We start from the raw sequence: 18,471 nt of genomic DNA, 5'->3' as shown, positions 1-18,471 counted from the left end.
AAAGTAGAGTTACTTTCAGAATCCTGGTTCCTGTCAGCCTGGCATGGTAGCCTCTTGTTGACTGGATGAGCATGTAGCCCCTTACAAAAACAAAGCCCTAGTATGTGGTGGTGGCACCATCCACATGGGGGCTGCCATGATGATGCAAGAGTAGCACACCATCTGTACGTCGTGGTGCCACGCTTGCACCAATGGCACGCACATGGCATCTGCCGCGTGCACCAAAAAGAACCCGCTTTTATCAGGTTGGTTGGTGCAGAGGGAGGCTGCACAGTTTGGCCCTCAGCAGCAAAAATGGGCGCCTCCAGCCCGCCCTTTTGGGGTGGTCTGCCGAGATCCTATATCTAGCTATGGACAGTTGAATCCATGGATGAAGAATCCATGGATAAAGAGAACCAACTGTACTACTTTTTTAATACTATGACTATCAGTACTATAGTAGTAGTAGCCGCAGCCGCAGCCACAACAGCAATACACTTTCAAGACAAGTTAGTACTGTTATCCACAGGCTGGTGATGGTGGTAGGGTGCAGAGGCTGAAGAATGATTCCCCCAGCCAAAGGCTACCATGTAACTAATAGATTGGGGAGATTTGAACTAAGGTCTTCTTAACCTGCAGCCATTTCTCCTGGCCTTTGTGCACTTTCTTCCTTAATTTTCCTCTGTGTGTGTGACATGTGTGCCTTCAAGTTCCTCACCCTGACCAACTCTTGTTTTAGCCTGTAAGCATCCCAGCCTCCGTCAGCCTTCATTTATGGAGCCTATGATTTAGCAGAGATGTGAGGAATGCTACATAGACACTTGAAACCATTTATCATTTTCCACTCTTTTACTTTATGTACCCACTGAAAGAGAACTAATAATTGAACTCCCATACAGCCGAAACAGTGCAGAAATGAGTTTATTTTTCAGGCGCTGCCTGCACACCGATGCTGAATGGGGTTTGTTAAACCTTCTGCAGCCTCAAGTGACTTGGCTAAACCCAGTGCAATAAACATATAATGTCTTTCCTTTGCTGTTGGCCCGGCTTAAAAGGTCCATTTTTTCCATTCAGCTTTCTCTCATACCCTTTTACGTCTATTTTATTCTGCTAATTTTGAAGGCCAATCCCTCCTGGGCAGCAATCAGGAGAAAATCAAGCCCACAGCCTTCATCATCCCACATGCTTTTCTGCTTCTCCTGCTGGCTTCAGTTCCTAGGCATTGCCTTTTCATTTTTTAGAAAAATAATAATTGAAGAACACATTGCAAGCTAAAATAATATGAAACCGCCACTAAGGGCATACCCAGGCTTTTTAAATAAAGACCAGATTTTGTTCTTCTTTCTGATTTTATTTTGGATAGCCATACATGTTTTGTTTATCCCAGAATATTTTCTATCAGCTCCGGGTATATTGAGAAACTTTTAAAAACAGTTGCCCAGGTCAGTTTATTTTAACCCAATATAAAATCTGGAAGAACAGGCACAAAATTTGGTGATTTTCAATCAGTCCAGAAGCATTCTTTGTTCAGTGCAAATCACTCATACTTAAAGTGAGCCGCCATTTCCCCTGAACAACAGCAAGGAAACAAAACAAATGTCTTAGCTTACTGGAAAAAACATGTGCATCACATTGAGAAGGTCCCGAGTTCAATCTCCAGCATCTCCATTTAATGCTGGAATGCCACTCCTATGATTTTTTGACACTAATGAGATCAGCAATACAATGACATCAACAGATCCATCCTTGAATTAAAAGGATCAAATCATGGATGATGGGAAGGTCTACCTGAGAGGTTGGAAAGAGGCTTCCAAACAGAGTAGAGAAAGACTACACAAGGTGGTGCTCGCTCTAGATGTTTAGCCATGTGGATGGGGCTGATATGAGCAGCAGTCCAAAACATCCAGAAGGCAGCAGATTAGGGACTGGAAGCATATTCAAAACTATTTTTAAAAATGGTTATCAATGTCTTTTCAAAATTTGGAAAATCCTGATGTGAAGAATCCTGGACTGATGAGAATCGTCATAATTTGGTTCTTATGCCATGCTGAATTTTGCACAGAGAGCAAGATCCTCTATGCAGAAGACAACATTTGCTGAGCAGGCAGTAATATAATAAAAATGCTGTTTTCTGCACAAAAATACTCCATGTGAATTTTGTGCTGAATAATTCCCAAACCCGGAATAGTCTTCAAGAACTTTAAGGTTTTCAAAGACTTCCCATGGGAAAGAAATTACTCAAATTATTCTATGTGTGCATTGAGAACAAAATTAGTGAAGATTTACACCCCTACATTCGGTTGGTTACCCTTGGTAGGAAGTATTATCTTCACTCTTGATGCAGATGTATTGGGGTGGGATGGGGGCAACCATGTCATCCATGGCCAAGGTAGCGATGAGCGCTAGACCTCCCCTCTCCCCAGTCCTATAATATGATCCAAATTGTCACATCTCATGGCTGCTCTTTACATTACGCTAAAGAAACAGCCATGAAATTGGGATGAATAATACCATATCTCATTTGGTCCTTCGCTTGGTTGAAAATGTCACTGACCACTGATGATCTGTTGACAATCTTCAGAGGGAAAGTGTTGGCAGGTTTTTAAATTTACATTGATAACAACATTGACAATAGGAATCGTAGATTGTTCACTTACTTCATTGGCTTAAACAAAGCTTGTCCATAGTTCTGGAATGTCATGATAAGTTTGAGCTGGGTGCCTCCTGATTTCATTGCTGTAGGGGAAAGCAGAAGGGGAAAATGAAGACAAATGATTCGACTGCAAAACAGGGTTCAGTAGACACCTAGTAACATTTGTACGGAAACGTCACAGCTAACTGTATGTGAACCAATGTGGTGTCGTGATTTGATTGTTGGACTGGGACACCAGGAGACCAGGGTTCACATCCCTGTTCAATTTACACTTTTTCCACTTTCACAGAGGTCCTGCAACCCTAACCCCAGCAAATGTGAAGGGCTCACTGTAGTTGGAAATCTACAACTTACATGTGTATTTATTTATTTGATTTATATCCTGCTTATCTCCAGAAATGGGACCCAAAGCAGCTATAGTTGAGTTCAGTCCAGGTACTGGATCCAGAACCAAATACAATTTGCAGTTGGAAATCTACTGTTTACAAGTGTATCTATTTACTTGATTTATATCCTGTGCATCTGTATATTTTTGAGCTTGCAGTATGTCTTGAAAAAGAAAAAGAAAAGGGCTTGACCGGACATGTCTGTGAAAGAAGAAAACATAGGCTTGACAAAACATGCCCCTTTGAAAACACTGCGACTGTCTATAGTTCTAAAATGTGCACAAATCTGATACAGTCAGCTTGTTCATCAATGGTGGGACATATGAAGCCCATGGGCCATGTCCATGTGGTCCTCATTTGATGAGGTTCTCCAGTGGGACCTCTGGCCAAAGCTGACCACAGAGTCGTGCTGGAGGACCAAAAGATTCCTAAAGAGAACATATTAATCAAATCCATGAATAATCAAATCTGCAAAAAATCAAAGCTGCAAATGTGGAAGGCAAACCATATGAACTGTATTCAGTTCTGCATTCAATTCCTAGAAGTCAGAACTGAGTAAGAGAGCAATCCTGTCTTGCTAAGACAGCTGAGAGCCAGATGAGCTGACATTGAGTTGGCTCAAGCTGTGCTTATTAGAGCCTAGGAATCTTAGAAATGAAAATGATAATGATAATGATAGTATTTTCCCCAATTCCAAAAAAATAGATACAGCTAGAAAATTTATCCTGTACAAAAGTTTAAAATATAATTAAGCTCAGTTAAGAAACCCGCAAGACTCTGAGCAGGGCTGTTGGAAACAGAGTGACTTAACAGTCTCTTATTCATAGGGGTAGAATTCAGACACAACTGTGTTAGTCTGGATCAGTATGCAAAGGGATCTTGTTGCACCTTTGAGACTACTGAAAGGGAAGATGGTCGCTTATGCTAACAGTTTCTTTCAGTTAGTCTCAAAAGTGCCGTCTGACTGGATGGCAATTAATACCAATCAATAAAATTAAAGTCAGTTAAAAACAGACACTTCAAAAGAAGAACAAATGTAACCAACACAACATATATAGTGGGCCCTTAGTATCTGCAGAGGTTTTGTTCCAGGACCCCTGTGGATACCAAAATCTGTGGATACTCAAGTTCCATTAAATACAGTGGCATAGTAAGATAATGTCTCTTATTTAAGATGGCAAAATCAAAGTTTCATTTTTTCAGATTATACTTTTCTTGATAATTTTTCATGGTTGAAAAAGAGTCTGTGGATATGGAGGGCCATAAATGTAAAATGTAAAAGTCATTTCACCCTGAGCGGTCAAGTCAGAAAAGGCCGACCAAAATGAAACGGTCTTCATCTGCCTAAAAAAGGAGAGCAAGGAGGATGCCAGTTTCACCTCTCTGGGAGAGAAGTTCCAGAGCCTGGTGGCACCCCGCAAGAAGTTGCCCTCTTTTGTCCTCACTAACCATGCCATTGAAAGAGCAAGAGAAAGCCCTTCCCCAAAGATCTTAAAACTCAAGATTTGGTCCTTTAAATGATTATCTAGGACTACCCAGGCCCAGCTTTGTACCAGCATAAAGGTTGTGCCACTGGACTGGAGGAGATCTGGAGGAGACATAACTGCTTCCTCCTTCTCTCTGTCTCCTTTCCACCTTCCCTCACATTTTTTGGCTTCTCTGAGTTTTCTTTGGAGCAGCTGTCCAAGCAGATCTCTCTGCCGACTAATCTCTGAGATCACCCCCCCAAAAGGGTGATGTCTGAGTAAGGGCATTTCAGTTAGAAGCCATCTCATCTAACGCCCCATAGCCAGCATCATTCTGAGTTGAGAATGAACTCAGTCTTATCAGTCGTGGATCTCATTTCGGGGGGGACGGGACTCGATATAAATTAAATAAATGATAAGGTGTTAAAGTCCATTAGCACACACACATACACACACACGCTCCCTCTCTTTCACACATCAAAATAATCAATACGTGTGATTAATCAAACTGTACCTTTCCATTTTTAGAAGCTGCTCGCATTGGTCAGCTTTTGTTCTCCGTTTGAAAATAACACCAAAAGAAATAGCCCACATCTCTAGACTGGATTAATTGTGGGAAGGAGACTGTCCCGTAACTTAGCTCATGTATACATACACACAACCATGTGTCACAGGTGAAAACTGGAATGCATGCAGTCAAGCAACATCAGATGTGGTTAAGATGGCAAACGTTTTTAACGAAGAAAACCACAAAGCTAGAAAAGTCTGCAGCAGTTTGCTTTTGCCTGAGCCTCCTGGGAAAGGCAGCTTCCCAACTCTCCTTTTCCCCTTTGCTGAGCTAACTGAGTGCAACTACTTTTGCACTTTGAACTCCAGTTGCCGCAATTGAAAACAACTGAGGACAAAGAGGGAAGTGGGAAGAGGAGAAAGAAACCCAGACATTTTAAAAAGGACCTTAAAAAGTGGAACAACAGAGGATTATTAGGGCTAGTTCATGCCAAATTGAGATAGTTGGAGGGTATGTATTCAGCTTCAAAGCTCACTTTCTCCAGCCTTTTACATCTGGAACGCTTTCTGTCCCCTAACTAGTCCTATTAGTTTCGCATCTTTTTAATTATTACTCTTGGTGATTTATTCCTGATAGGTCACAAGCTCCTAATCCCGTTCTCCTTTCCTTTCCTTTCCTTTCCTGTGCAATAAAATGTTATGCAAATCTGGTCAGTTTAATTACTCTTCTGCTGCAGCAAAACAGTCCCTCCAGCCTAGCTGTTTTGCTGACCCCAGCCTTCTCTTGCATTACCAATCCTTCCCAGAGGAACAAATAAATAATTAGAAATTAAAGGGCATTAAGTATTTTGCACTGAATAGGCAGAGCATGTGGATTTCACATATTAGATTAAGTCAGCGGTGCTGAGTGGGCCAATATTTGGAAGGAAGAGGAGCATACTGCTTCTTCAACTGGGAAACAAACAACCAAGACCCTTGTTTTCATACATACATATATACATATAGATATATGTATGTGTGTATACACACACACACACACACACACACACACACACACACAGAGTACAGTCAGGACCATTGAAAAGTTAAAAGGCTCCTTGTCTCAAGGTCCATCTGCACTGTAGAAATAATGTGGTTTCACACCACTTTAACTGCCATGGGTCCATCCTACAGCATCCTGAGATTTGTAGTTTGGGGAGCCACCATCACTCTTTGGCAGAGCAGGCTAAAGACCTTGCAAAATTACAACTACCAGAATTCTATTGGATGGGGATCCAGCACCGAAACTGCATTATTTCTACAATGTAGATGCCCTAAGTCTGTTCCCTGTAGACAGATAACATTCTGCTCCCCTTTTTAGCTGTTTGAGTGTGTCGAACAAATGGTATCTTATTATAAGACAGAGGTGAGCAACTATTTGGTGAGCACTAGTCAATTTTCTCAACAGGTAACATTGTGGTCTGCATCTCCTTATACTCTCCAGCTGCCCCAGTTTGGTAGGGACAATCCAGATTAATCCTCTATTGTTCCAGTTTTTTAGCTGCTTTTAAAACGTACCAGATTCTCTCTCCTCATCTTATTTCTCCCTTTCTCTACAGGTATAAAGTGAGTTCAAAGTACAAATGTAGTCTGAATTGCGTTAACCTAGGAATCGAGAGAGGAGAGGCCAGAATCTTGCCTTCTTCAGGAGGCTCAGGCAAAAGCAAACTGCTGCAGCCTTTCCTAGTCTGTGTCTTCCTCTGCATTAATAACATGTGCCAACCTGACCACACGGTCTGGAGCATGGCTTTAGCGTGGCTTCTGGCCTCTTAGGACACATGCGTCATTTAAACAGCATACCTCTAAAGTGAGCCAAAGCAGCTTTATTTTGGCCAGTCTGTTTGGGCCCTTTTATCAGTTGGACTGTGGACTCTTAACATTGATTTGCGAAAGAAAACATGGGCAGATGCCTCCTGGCTTTTCCTAGGAAGCACAAACAATAGCATTAGCAATCCTCTGTCTGGCGGATTAGCCTCCTCCGGGGGAAAAAGAACAAGAGGAAAACCTGAACCCATGTGAAAAGAAAGGTCAAGACTCCAAATCCAAACACATAACAGTAAGAGCCTTAGTGCATTGCTGAAGATATGAGAGATGAGCATCGGTCAATGCCAAGCACACCTTCAGGTCCAACCCTTGCCCAATGAAAACAGTTATCCTTGTTTCACATTATAGAAAAGCACACTTTTCTTTCTAAAGGAAATGGCCAAATAGCAGGGGCAAATACTAAGTGACATTATTTTTCTGTTGCTAATCAATTACTTTTATTATACCATTTGATATTTGGCAAAGGGATTGCAAATTTGTATGTTTCTACTACTTACAACACAATGTTTCTCTCTCTCTCCCAAACATATTTGCAGCATTACACACAAATCTAGTTTCAAATGCTATAATTATTTGAACTCAGTATTATGCCAACAAAGATTGCTACACCCCAAACTAAAAGCATCTATGCCTTCATCTTACTGGCAAAATGGATACAATTACAAAGCATTGGGTGGAAATTTGACATGCCTAAGTACCTGTGTATAACTAGCGCATGTTATATTATGGAAGCAAACGTGAGACCATCCTTAGGTGCTGAGGGAAATAGGTCTAAATTCAATGCTAGTCCTATCTAGAAGAAATCCATGGAAATGACTGGGACTTACACAACCACAGAGTTAGAAAAGGCTCCACAGGTCATTGAGTCCTTCCCCGGCTCAATGCAGAAACTCTAGCTACCTTCACAATTTGTCAATCTGAACTACTTGTAACTTAGGTCCCAATGATTTCAACAGATTTGCTAAAGTGGATTTTAACTCAAGAAACATGGTGTGTGTGTGTGTGTGTGTCTTACTTTTGCCTTGTTCTCTCTACCAACAGGTCAACTCTCAGACTGAATTTGATTTTTTTTGCAATGCCGCCTAGCCAGAGAGAGGCATTGCAATTCATTAGCCCAAACATAGAAGATTGTCTCTGGTGCCAACAGGAGTTTGGCTGGCTTTATAAGCCTGTCTCTGCAGGTAAGATTTCATCATCTGAACTATGCATTAGACATTGACTCATCGTTGCGGTAATTTGGCTACAGGCTCTTTGAGGGACCACACTGACCTGTATGAGCTTGTGAAAGCACTGAGATCTTCTGGGCAAGCCTTTTGTCCACTCCTTTCACCTTCTCAGTCATGTTTTATGGGAGCATGTGAGGGGGCTTAATCATACCCGCCAACTGCCCCAATTTAGCAGTCACACTCCCAATTAATCTTTTGTTACCCCCCTTTTAAGCTGCTTTTGAAATGTCCCCATCTCTCTCTCCTCCTCTCTCTTTTCTCTTTCATCCTCTCTTTCATCCTGAGAGAATGTGACTTGCCCAGGGTCACCCAGTGGGTTTCCATGGTTGAGCTGGGATTCAAACCCTGGTCTTTAGAGCCATAGTCCTATGCTCAAACCATTAGGCCATGCCGACTGTCTCTTATTCTTAGGTTCACTGTAAGTCAAAATCAATCTGATGACAAACTGAAAGGCAGGAAACCTTATTGATTCAATTGAGTTCCTCTAATCTACAAATAGGATTCAGGCCACTGAAGTCACATTCTAGGCTGTTTGTTAACTCTACAAATAAGAGCAAAAAAAGCCACTTTCCCACTCATGCTTCATACAGTATTACCCAAGTCTCCCTCCCTGCCTCCATGCTAAATAATACATTAGAAAATAACCCAGACTCTGTTTGCCTATTTGGAGTTGCCAACTGAGAGGCTTCATTTTCTCCCCAAATAAAATTGTCTTGAGGATTTATAGCATACCGGATTGTGTCAACAGATCTCAAGAAAGCCACATAATGACACTTAAGTCACCACTGCCAGTAATGTCTTGGAACGGCATGTTAACAAAGCCTCAAAATGGGACATTAATTTGGCGCCTATTGACTCTTTATCCAGGGCACCAGATAAAACTGAACTCCAACTTCGTCAATATAAAGACTGCCATGTTTTTGTTTACTTGTGTTTTCTGCTCTGCAAAAGACCCACGCAGCGCCGAAAGCAAAATTCATCTGGTCCACAATTTTAACACGAACCAGCCTAATTCTCATTCTTTCAAACAAATGTATAAATCAGAATGCAAGGATCTCACAGGCCTCTGGATTTCTGGGATGCACTTCTCCAATGCACAATTCCACAGGGAAGTGAAAGGACATGTGGTGCCAAAATAGGTGCATTAAATAACATTGTATATAGAAATTCATATATTAAAGGTGGCACTTGCAAAAATGGGCATTTTTAGGGAAATTGTGTACAAAACTGCATATTAATTTTCATGGACACAGACATATGCTCAAGAACACAAATGCAGACTTTTACATGAAACCCGGTGAAAGCTGATGCAGAAATGAAAAGAACGCATTTGTACTTGTAGAGAAACTTGCGCGTATCCTTCAAAGTTTCACACATGAAAACCAAGGCAAGTGGCCAAGCAACATCACAGTATGGTCACGATGGCAAAAGTTATGAATGAGGAAGAACACAGAGGATAAGAGAAGCTGCCACAGTTTGCTTTTGCCTGAGCCTATTGGGAAGGGCAATATTCTGCCCCCTTCCTCTCTTCTCTCCAGTATTGAGTCAACTGAGTTCTGACTACTTTTGCACTTTGAATTCCATTTCCAGCAATGGAAATAAGCAGGAGACTATGGCCTGTTACAGAATGCCAAAATAAAGCTGCTTCAGGTCTCTTTGGAGGTATGCTGTTTAAATGATGTGTACATCCTAAGAATCCGGAAGCTGCACCAAAGCTGCACTCCAGTGCTTAGGAATGGAGTGTGGCTTTGGTGCAACCTCCAGACTCTTAGGACCCATGCATCATTTAAATAGCGTACCTCCAAAGAGACCCGAAGCAGCTTTATTTTGGCTGTCTGTAACAGGCCAAAGGGGAGAATGAGGAAGAGGTGTGAAAAACAGGACCATTTTAAAAGCAACTAGAAAAGTGGGCCAATAGAGGATTGATTGTAAAAACCGGCAGGTATGCTTGAGCCAGTAACTTGTACAAACATTGGGAAATGCTATGCAAATCTCCGTCCTCTTTTGTGCTCATATTTCAGGGGTGAATAATTTCAATGGGCCAATTTTCTGCCCCAGGGTCCCCTCAAAAGTCAAAAATCAAATAAATTAAAAAACAGAAGCAGTTGGAAGTCTACCTTTGGCTTGAAAAAATGTTTTTTAAATGGTAAGGATTGCTTGGAGGGGAGCTGCAACCTATTTAAAAGATTGACCTATTTAAAAAGATCTAAAGGTTCCTAGGAGAAACGATAGGCCTTCTCTTTCCTGGACAGGGAAAGGTCAGTTTCGGGGAGCCGAGAGGTGCAAGGTCACAAAAGCAGCCTTTGGGGCTGGATGGAAATCTGCAAATTGCCCAGTCAATGTCATTGTGTGCCACACACTCTTATTTTCATTGGTTAACACACAAGTAGCCACCCTCCTGGATATGCACTGATGCCAGAAGCACACATTGCATCTTTTGTTAAAGCCTTTACAATGTTCCCAATGTATATAGTTAACTTTGGCAAAGATCGCCCAGAACGTTTACACAGTGTTGAAAGCACACTGATATGCAAATGTTACATTTAATCTTTCAGCATTACAACTCACCTAAAAGAATGGAAAGCAAAGATTAAGCTAAGTAATGTCATATAAAGGTTAACCAAACTGCACTCGCTCCCAGCATCCTAGCAACCACCTTGACCCTCTCAAAGTCAGCGAAGTCACGGCTGATTTAAACGCCTTCGAATTTCAGCTTACTTTTAAGGTTTGCATTTTGGAAGAGTTTCATTGCTTCACTCAAGAGGGTTTTCTATGACACAGATTGGCTTTCAGTCAAACCTTCACTTACGTTTTCTGACCCTGAGGTGTGGTCCTTGTCTACCATCGATGAAAGGCTCATGTCAACTCATTTCTGGGAGAACTACATTTGGCAAAGTGTTCTGGGAAATGTTCCAGGATTTATGATCTGGGGTTTATGAGAGGTCCCAACTAAGCCTCTGTGCCATGCTATCAATGGGCAGTGTGCTCTAGGAATACACCCCAAAGTAGTGCATTACAGAGGAAGATCAACTGGCTGAAGATCAACCACTCCTACAACATAGACTTTTATTCACCACTCCTAACTTTCCACTAATAGTAGGTCTGCCTTAGGGTCGGTCACTATAAGTTAGATATGACTTGAAGGCACACAACAGCTACTAAGTTTTTAACTGAAGGAACCCTTAAAAACACTCAGAAGAAATCCAAAGTTCTCCAGTAGGATGCTTATGTCTACACTTTATTTGAAAGTTGTTAAAAGGACAATCCTCTATTTCAGTGATGGTGAACCTTTTAGAGGCCAAGTGCCCAAACTGCAACCCCAAACCCACTTATTTATTGCAAAGTGCCATGTCCCTCTGGCTTTCTAGTAACAAACTCTGGCAAACTCTGTGCTGGGGCGATGGCACATGTGTCCACAGAGAGGGCTCTGAGTGCCACCTCTGGTATGCATGCCATAGGTTCACCATCACTGCCCTATTTGAAGGGTTGTCCCATCCAAGAGCACCTAAAAAGGACATCAGAAGCCTTGACACTGTGTCTTCACAGTCCATGTCTGGGAGGTAGAAATAAATGCTGAAATATAATTAAAACTTCCATATGTCTGACCACAGTGGGCTAAGACTATGATCAGTGACCAATGTGCTTGCTATGACATAGCAAGCACATTGGTCACTGATCATAGTCTTAGCCCACTGTGGTCAGACATATGGAAGTTTTAATTATATTTCAGCATTTATTTCTACATTTGCATTTGTACATGGCTAAAGTCCATTCTTGTATCTGTCAACCTATGTTAGTGAGAGATAACCTGTGACCTTTGGCTATGGATGGAAAGAATATCCATTATTATTTGTTCTCACAATGAAAAGCACATTAACTCTATCAGGAATAATAGGCCAGTGAGAACTTTGCTCAGCTTCATCCAAATATTCAATGGCCATGAGGTGTTGCAGAGGAATTATTCTGTGGAGAAAAGCACATGCTGTTGTTGTTGTTGTTGTTGTTCCTTTGCACAAAAACTGGTTTCCTGGAGACATTTTTTTTTGTATGTGCAAAAAAGCACATCCTTGTGCATGTCTCCACAAAGTAATTTCTCTGCAGTACCTTCAGACATCTGAATACAAGGATAGTGCTATGGAGAAGTATTTGCTTTATCCTGCAGCGGTGAGAAAAACTATAGTAAGTATTCATTCTTGCATGAATGTACATCCTTTCTCTTGGCCAAATCCCATGTCAGGAAAGGGGGGGCTTAAGGGGAGAGAAGGAAAGAAAGGTCAAAGAAGGAAAGAGAGGAGAGATTGGCAGAAAGGCAAGTAGAAAAAGTGTGAACCTATGGGTTTTGTTTTGCTTTGTTCTGGCCATGTTTATTGCTCCCTCTCCAAATCATGCAGTTCTCAGAAATGAAAAGGTTTCCCATTCTTGATTTATACATGCAACAAACCCACCGCAGCAGAATCAATTCTGGATTTCGTTTCCTATTCTGTTTCAGCTGAATGACAGAACAATGAATTCCCAATTCAGTTCTGAGCTGAAATGATGCCTTACAATGAGAGTCCCAGCTCAGCAGGTGAAGCACCTGGCTTACAACACACAATGTCCCAGTTTCAATGGAAGGTTTCCCAAGCCCTGGCAGGAGGTCATTAATATCTGTAAAGCCCCTGGTTCTTATATAATACAATATAGCACAATACAGTATAATGTAGCCAAAGAAGAAGCTTTAAACATACACTCCTCTATTGTCTATTGTGCATTTTCCTGGAGTAAGGCACTGTTAGTTAAATAACTATATTCCAAGGTAGCCCAAGAAATCATAAGAAATGGAACAGGCCTGGCTTGATTACAGCTTTTGACTTCATTGTGACATTTCCCCATGAATAAAATATCACACGCTTTTCCTATGCGCTGACCTTCAGTTGGTGGGAATCCTGGCTTTGTTGCACATTGCTTTTTTTTGTTTGTTTGTTTCCATTTTCAAGCCAATGACCAATTTAGCAGCCACTGATAAAAATAGAAGAGGTGCTTTGCAGAGCAAATCATGTGCTTTGTGTCTATTCCATGAAGCAGAAATCATGTTTCAGTGCTTCCCGGAGCCCAAAATACCACATGCAGAGAAAATTAGCAAGTCAATGTCAGACCTAGAGGAAATGTATTATTCGCCTAGAATTTTTTCCACTGAAGAGCCATGGTGAGGATGTGGTTAGAGGGGAAAACAGGGGAGATCCAGATTAAGAACACTTGCTTTATTCTAAGCCAGTGGGTCTCAACCTGGGGGTCGAATGACCCTTTCACAGGAGTCACCTAAGACCATCGGAAAACACATATTTCATATGGTTTTAGGAACCGAGACAAAATAATTGTATGGTTGGAGATCACTGTATTGCGGCATTAGGAAGGTTGAGAATCAACCTTTTGTTTGTTGCATGTATAAATCAAGAATGGGAAACCTTTTCATTTCTGAGAACTGCGTGATTTGGAGAGGGAGCAATAAACATGGCCAGAACAAAGCAAAACAAAACCCATAGGTTCAAAGCCCAATCATTGTGCCTCCTGGCTCAGTATTGTCTATGCTAAGGGATGGAGAAAGGTAGAGGAGGAATTAGTGATAGATGGAGATCTACTGGGGAATCCCTACAAGTCACAGAGAGTACCCTCAAAGTTGTCAGTCTCCCCATTAGAAGAAACGGGCTTGAATATCACCCAGCTCATTGCCCAAATGCACCAAAACATGTCTGGCATAAATGCTGAATAAAAAAATGCCCCAGAAATTAAACCAAGCAAATATTTTAAAGGTAAGTCAAAATAAAAAAACCCAACAACTGATTTTGATGTACCTTCATTTTGGGCTGACTTCAGTTCCCTGGAATGCACCAGAAAAGCCCATGGGGGAACAAAGGCAAAAACTGGCCACCACCTCCATTCCAGCTGCTGACCCCTAGTCTTGTGATCTATCTGGTGATCTGAGGCTGAGAGAGTGTCATTTGTCCAAGGTCCCCCAGTGGGTTTCCTCACTGGTGAGACAGAAGAATACGGCAACACAGTGGTTCCTGTGTGTTCCCATATGTGGTTCGCACTACAACTCCTAGAATCGTTCACCATCAGCCACGTTGGTTAAGACTTTTAGGGGCTGAAGTCAAACCCTGTTCTCCCAGAATCCTAGTCCAATATCCAAGTTGCTATACCATGCTGGCTTTTATCTCTGGTGCTGAATTTGCACATGGCACCCTGTTCTTTCATTTCAAGGGGTTTCCCCCCTCTAACTCCAGTTGGTGGAACTTAGGGTGCCAGTAAAATGAAAGTTGGTCTAACAAACCTTCCTGGAGATGCCAAGGGCTGAACTTCATCTTTCTGCATGCAAAGCACTGGTCTAAAAACAACCTGCAGCTACCTTCTCTCCCCTGTCAGGCTTTATAAGCAAAACATCAGAGAGAACGTTAGCCGAAGGAAGGGAAGGTAGGTAAGCAAGTGGAAGACCACAGATTCCCTATCTGAACTCTAGGCCGAATTCTGGACCCATTTTCATCAGTTTCCCCCAATTTTATCATTGCCCAAGTTAGTTAACCGCATCACTTGCTAATTACGCCTATAACGGCATGTGCCACCTCTTTAATTATGTCGCCCGCCCAAGCGAAACGCATTGTAGATTTTAGAAATTAAACTACTCAGGTTGTGCACTCATTTCTTCAGGCAAAGGAATAAAAAGAGAGACCCCGAGGCGTCCTCTCTTCCCTTAGAAACCAAGGGCAGCCCTCTTGTTAATTTTAGTCGAAGGGGAAAGATGCCTGGCATTATTAACGAGTCGCATCTAACTATTATATACCATGCAGTGTTTCTAATTAAACAACTCTCTCGCTCATGCAGGTGGCATTATTATAGATGTAAATTTTAAGCGGCACAAAGAAATTGCTAATTATGGTCATTTCTGTGTCTTAATTCAGGTAATTACACTTCCACAACGCACCGTTGCCTGTGAGTTGTGTAGGCTCACTCTTCCCTGAAAAAATTTACTGCCAATGCTCAATTCAAAATAATATTTAAAGATCTAATTATGCTTTAAGAGAATGGAACAGAATGGGGGGAAAGGGGGGAAGATGGAATCTTTTGGTCAGACAAAAGAATATGGCAACATAGTGGTTCCTGTGCGTTCCCATATGTGGTTGCATTACAACTCCCAAAATCCTCCACCATCAGCCATGTTGGCTAGGACCTTTAGGGACTGAAGTCAAAAACATCTGGAGAACCATCCTGAGGACCAATATTGTAGTCAATCCAAATTTCAGTTTGCTAGAGCCAGCGTGGTTTGAGCATTGGACTATGATTCTGGAGATCAATGTTTGAATTCCAGCTTGGTCATGGAAACCAGCTGGGTAACCCTAGGAATCGTTCATGCAATTACTCGCCATTTTCACTTTATTTGCAGGATGCTTTAAATGCGCTTTAAACTCTCTTTAATGCCAAAATTAGCCCCAGTGTAATAAACTCCTTAGAGAGGAGGGAGGAAAATCCATTGCTGCCCAGCAGTGCCTTCTTCTGTCCTCCCTTGAGGCTCTCCTGTTCATTTTAAAGAACTTGGACACCTCATCTGTAGCAACCAACCAGTCTTGACTTGTATCCTCCAGAAACATCTCATCTTCTTTTGCCTCTCTCTCCACCTCACTCTCCTTTGATGGCTCTGGCACTCTTTAATTGCTTGAAAATTATACTGCCGTGTTAAATGAAAATAGTACATTCAGTAAATATTACCTTGCACTGCTATGACAACTTTCTTGAGAGAACATAAACATGTCCTCTCACAGCTTTGGAGGCCTTGAGACTGGATTGTTACACGTTCCTTTTGCTGACTGGGCTGCCAAGACCTGGGCAGATCTGCAGGGTGTGTTTTCTAGGAAGCTGATCCCTACATTCACTCAATTCCATTTGGCTTCCTCCAAAGCAAGATGTGAAGGCCTGCATGCCGATTCCTTTGTTTCCCAAGATAGAGGATAGCAGGTATTTCTGTGGAGGTGGTGAGATCTTTGCTTCATTCAGATGCCCACCTTCACATGTTTGCAGCAGTGCCTTTTACCTAACCACTGCTGGTTTGCAGAATATGAGGCTGTCCACTCTGCAGAAATGATCCAGCTTGGACACCACTTGAATGGCTATGGCTCAGTGCTATCGAATGCTGGTAATTGTAGTTTTTGCGAGACATTTAGCCCTCCCCGTCAGAGCTCTGGTTGAGATTTATAAAATTCAAACACTTAAGAAAGAGAATCTAACAAATTTGTCCATCCTCACTCACTGGTAACCCATTTTCCCCTCCTGCTTCAGCTACAGGGGAGACTTTGACTCCTTAACCATTGGCTTTGACAGGCAAGGTTGATGGATGTTGTAGTCCAAAACACCCAGAGAGCCAAAGGTTCCCTTTCCCAAGTTAGGGGCATGCTCTATCTGTTGGCATTGGAGGTCAACATCAGTGCTGACTGATGTCTTCTATCTCAGTGGGGTTATGAATCTGCTCTGGGTTTCAGTCCAAATTATAAAAGAGCTCTTTGGGGGTTGAATCTTATCCTCTGAAGAGGTTCTACACCATGTAGTGCTCCTTTAAAGATAAGATTAAAACCTGGAGCAGATTCCTCATCCCATTGACATGAAAGCACCAACTGCCACTACTCAGTATACAGTACTACCCTCATGCCCATTGGGGATACATTCCTGGACATATCATGGAAATGAGAAACCATGTGTAACAGCAAACCCTATTTAAATGAATGACTTCTGGAAGAAGCCAACCTTAGAGTTGTGTTGGAAGACCTAGAGATTCCTAGAGAGACCACCTCTTTAGGCATTTTTAGGTCTTCCAGCACAACTCTATGTCAAGTTCCACCAGAAGCATACCATAGAATTGCTCTGGAGGACCTAGGAAATGCCTAGAGAGAACATATTTTTCAGATGTGCATAAGTTAAATTGTGGGTACTGGTTCTGTAGATACATGGGTTGTATTGTATAGGCCAAATGTGCAGTATGTCATAGGTTCCTAGTTATAGACTCAGCAGCTCTCATGTAGGAGTGAGGAATCTGTGGGACTCCAGATCTTCCTGGATTTCAAATCCCATCAGTCCCAGGAGACATGGCCACTGGCTAGAGATGATGGAGACTGGTACCCAATACCATCTGGAGGACCATAGGTTCATCACATTGTCCTAAGCATCAGTGGTCCATGAAATATACAAAGCCTATCTCCATTCTTCCATTTCCATACTAATATACCAGAAATCTTGATATACAGTCGGCCCTTTGTGTACAAAGATTCTGCATCGTGATTCAACCAAACATGGTTTGAAAATATTTGCACACACACACACATACATATCCAAAAAGCAAAACTCAATTTAGCAAGTTTATACAAGGGACACCATTTTACAATGCCATAGTAACTAGAGTTACTTTCAACACCCACTCCACCCACTATTTCACACTGTCCTTCTGGCATTCTTTCAGGTACTCACAGGTAGAAAAGGTGCCCCATTGTAACCTAAGCATTTGGCGAAGCACAATTCCTCCTTAACCCCTCGTCTCCTACATAAACCAGCCACCAACATATTTTTTTCAGTTTCAAGGACAGTGAAATAATAATGCCAGGAATGATAATAAAGCAAAAGTAGAAATATTCCAGCAGCTGAACCCATGCCCACACAAACACACACTCACTCCACATCCTCAGAGCCAAAGAGGTATTGAAAAGGCCTTTTGTGTTTGTGTGTGAGGGTCTCCTTTCTCAACCCAAGCAAAATCAAAAGTGAGGGGAGGGTGCTCAGGTGCTTCAAAGGGAAACTCTTCAAGGAAACACAGGTTGAGCAAGGCTGTTGCCCTGAAGCGATGTGGAATGAAATATCACAACATGTATATACTGCAGTTTGCAAAGGGAAGGCTGGGCTACGAGGGGGTAGTATATGGAGAGAAACAAAGCTGAGATCTAGGGCTGCAGTTTGTGTTGGCTGTAACTTGGCAGAAGCAAGAAAATGGATAGCGAGATAATTGTGTGCATACCATTATGCATGTATGTGCCTTCAAGTCACCTGCCAACGCATGGCAAACCCATGAATTGTCATAGGGTTTTCTTAGGCAAGGACTACTCAGAGGTAATTGGTTACTGCCATCCTCTGAAATATAGCCCACAGCATCGGATATTCATAGGCAGTCTCCCATCCAAGTACTAACTGGGGCTGACCAAAATGCGAGCTGGTCCCTCTAGGCCATTTCCACCAGTAACATCTAATGATAACAAAGATGCAACAAGGCTACATTTCAAAATGCATGTAATGTGTAAGAGGAAAATTACTTTATTGCAGTGGTTCTCAACCTTCCTAATGTCATGACCCTTTAATACAGTTCCTCATCTTGTGACCTCCAA

The 18,471-nt window shown here is 42.0% G+C and overlaps 1 protein-coding gene across 1 annotated transcript in view; it reads right to left on the bottom strand.

The window, feature by feature from the left end:
* The window catches only part of LOC149306421 (extracellular serine/threonine protein kinase FAM20C-like), a 74,649-nt gene that overhangs the window by 37,039 nt on the left and 19,139 nt on the right, over positions 1-18,471 (bottom strand). Inside the window, exon 3 of the mRNA XM_089476870.1 lies at positions 2,637-2,715. Within this exon, the coding sequence (XP_089332996.1) occupies positions 2,637-2,715 (79 nt within the window). The remainder of the gene's footprint in view (positions 1-2,636; positions 2,716-18,471) is intronic.

This window comes from Sceloporus occidentalis, unplaced genomic scaffold, assembly GCF_023333645.1.
Source record: "Sceloporus occidentalis isolate IW3139 unplaced genomic scaffold, rSceOcc1.0.p SCAF_10, whole genome shotgun sequence".
In the NCBI taxonomy this organism is placed as follows: Eukaryota; Metazoa; Chordata; class Lepidosauria; order Squamata; family Phrynosomatidae; genus Sceloporus; species Sceloporus occidentalis.
This window is presented reverse-complemented; position numbering and strand designations above follow the sequence as displayed.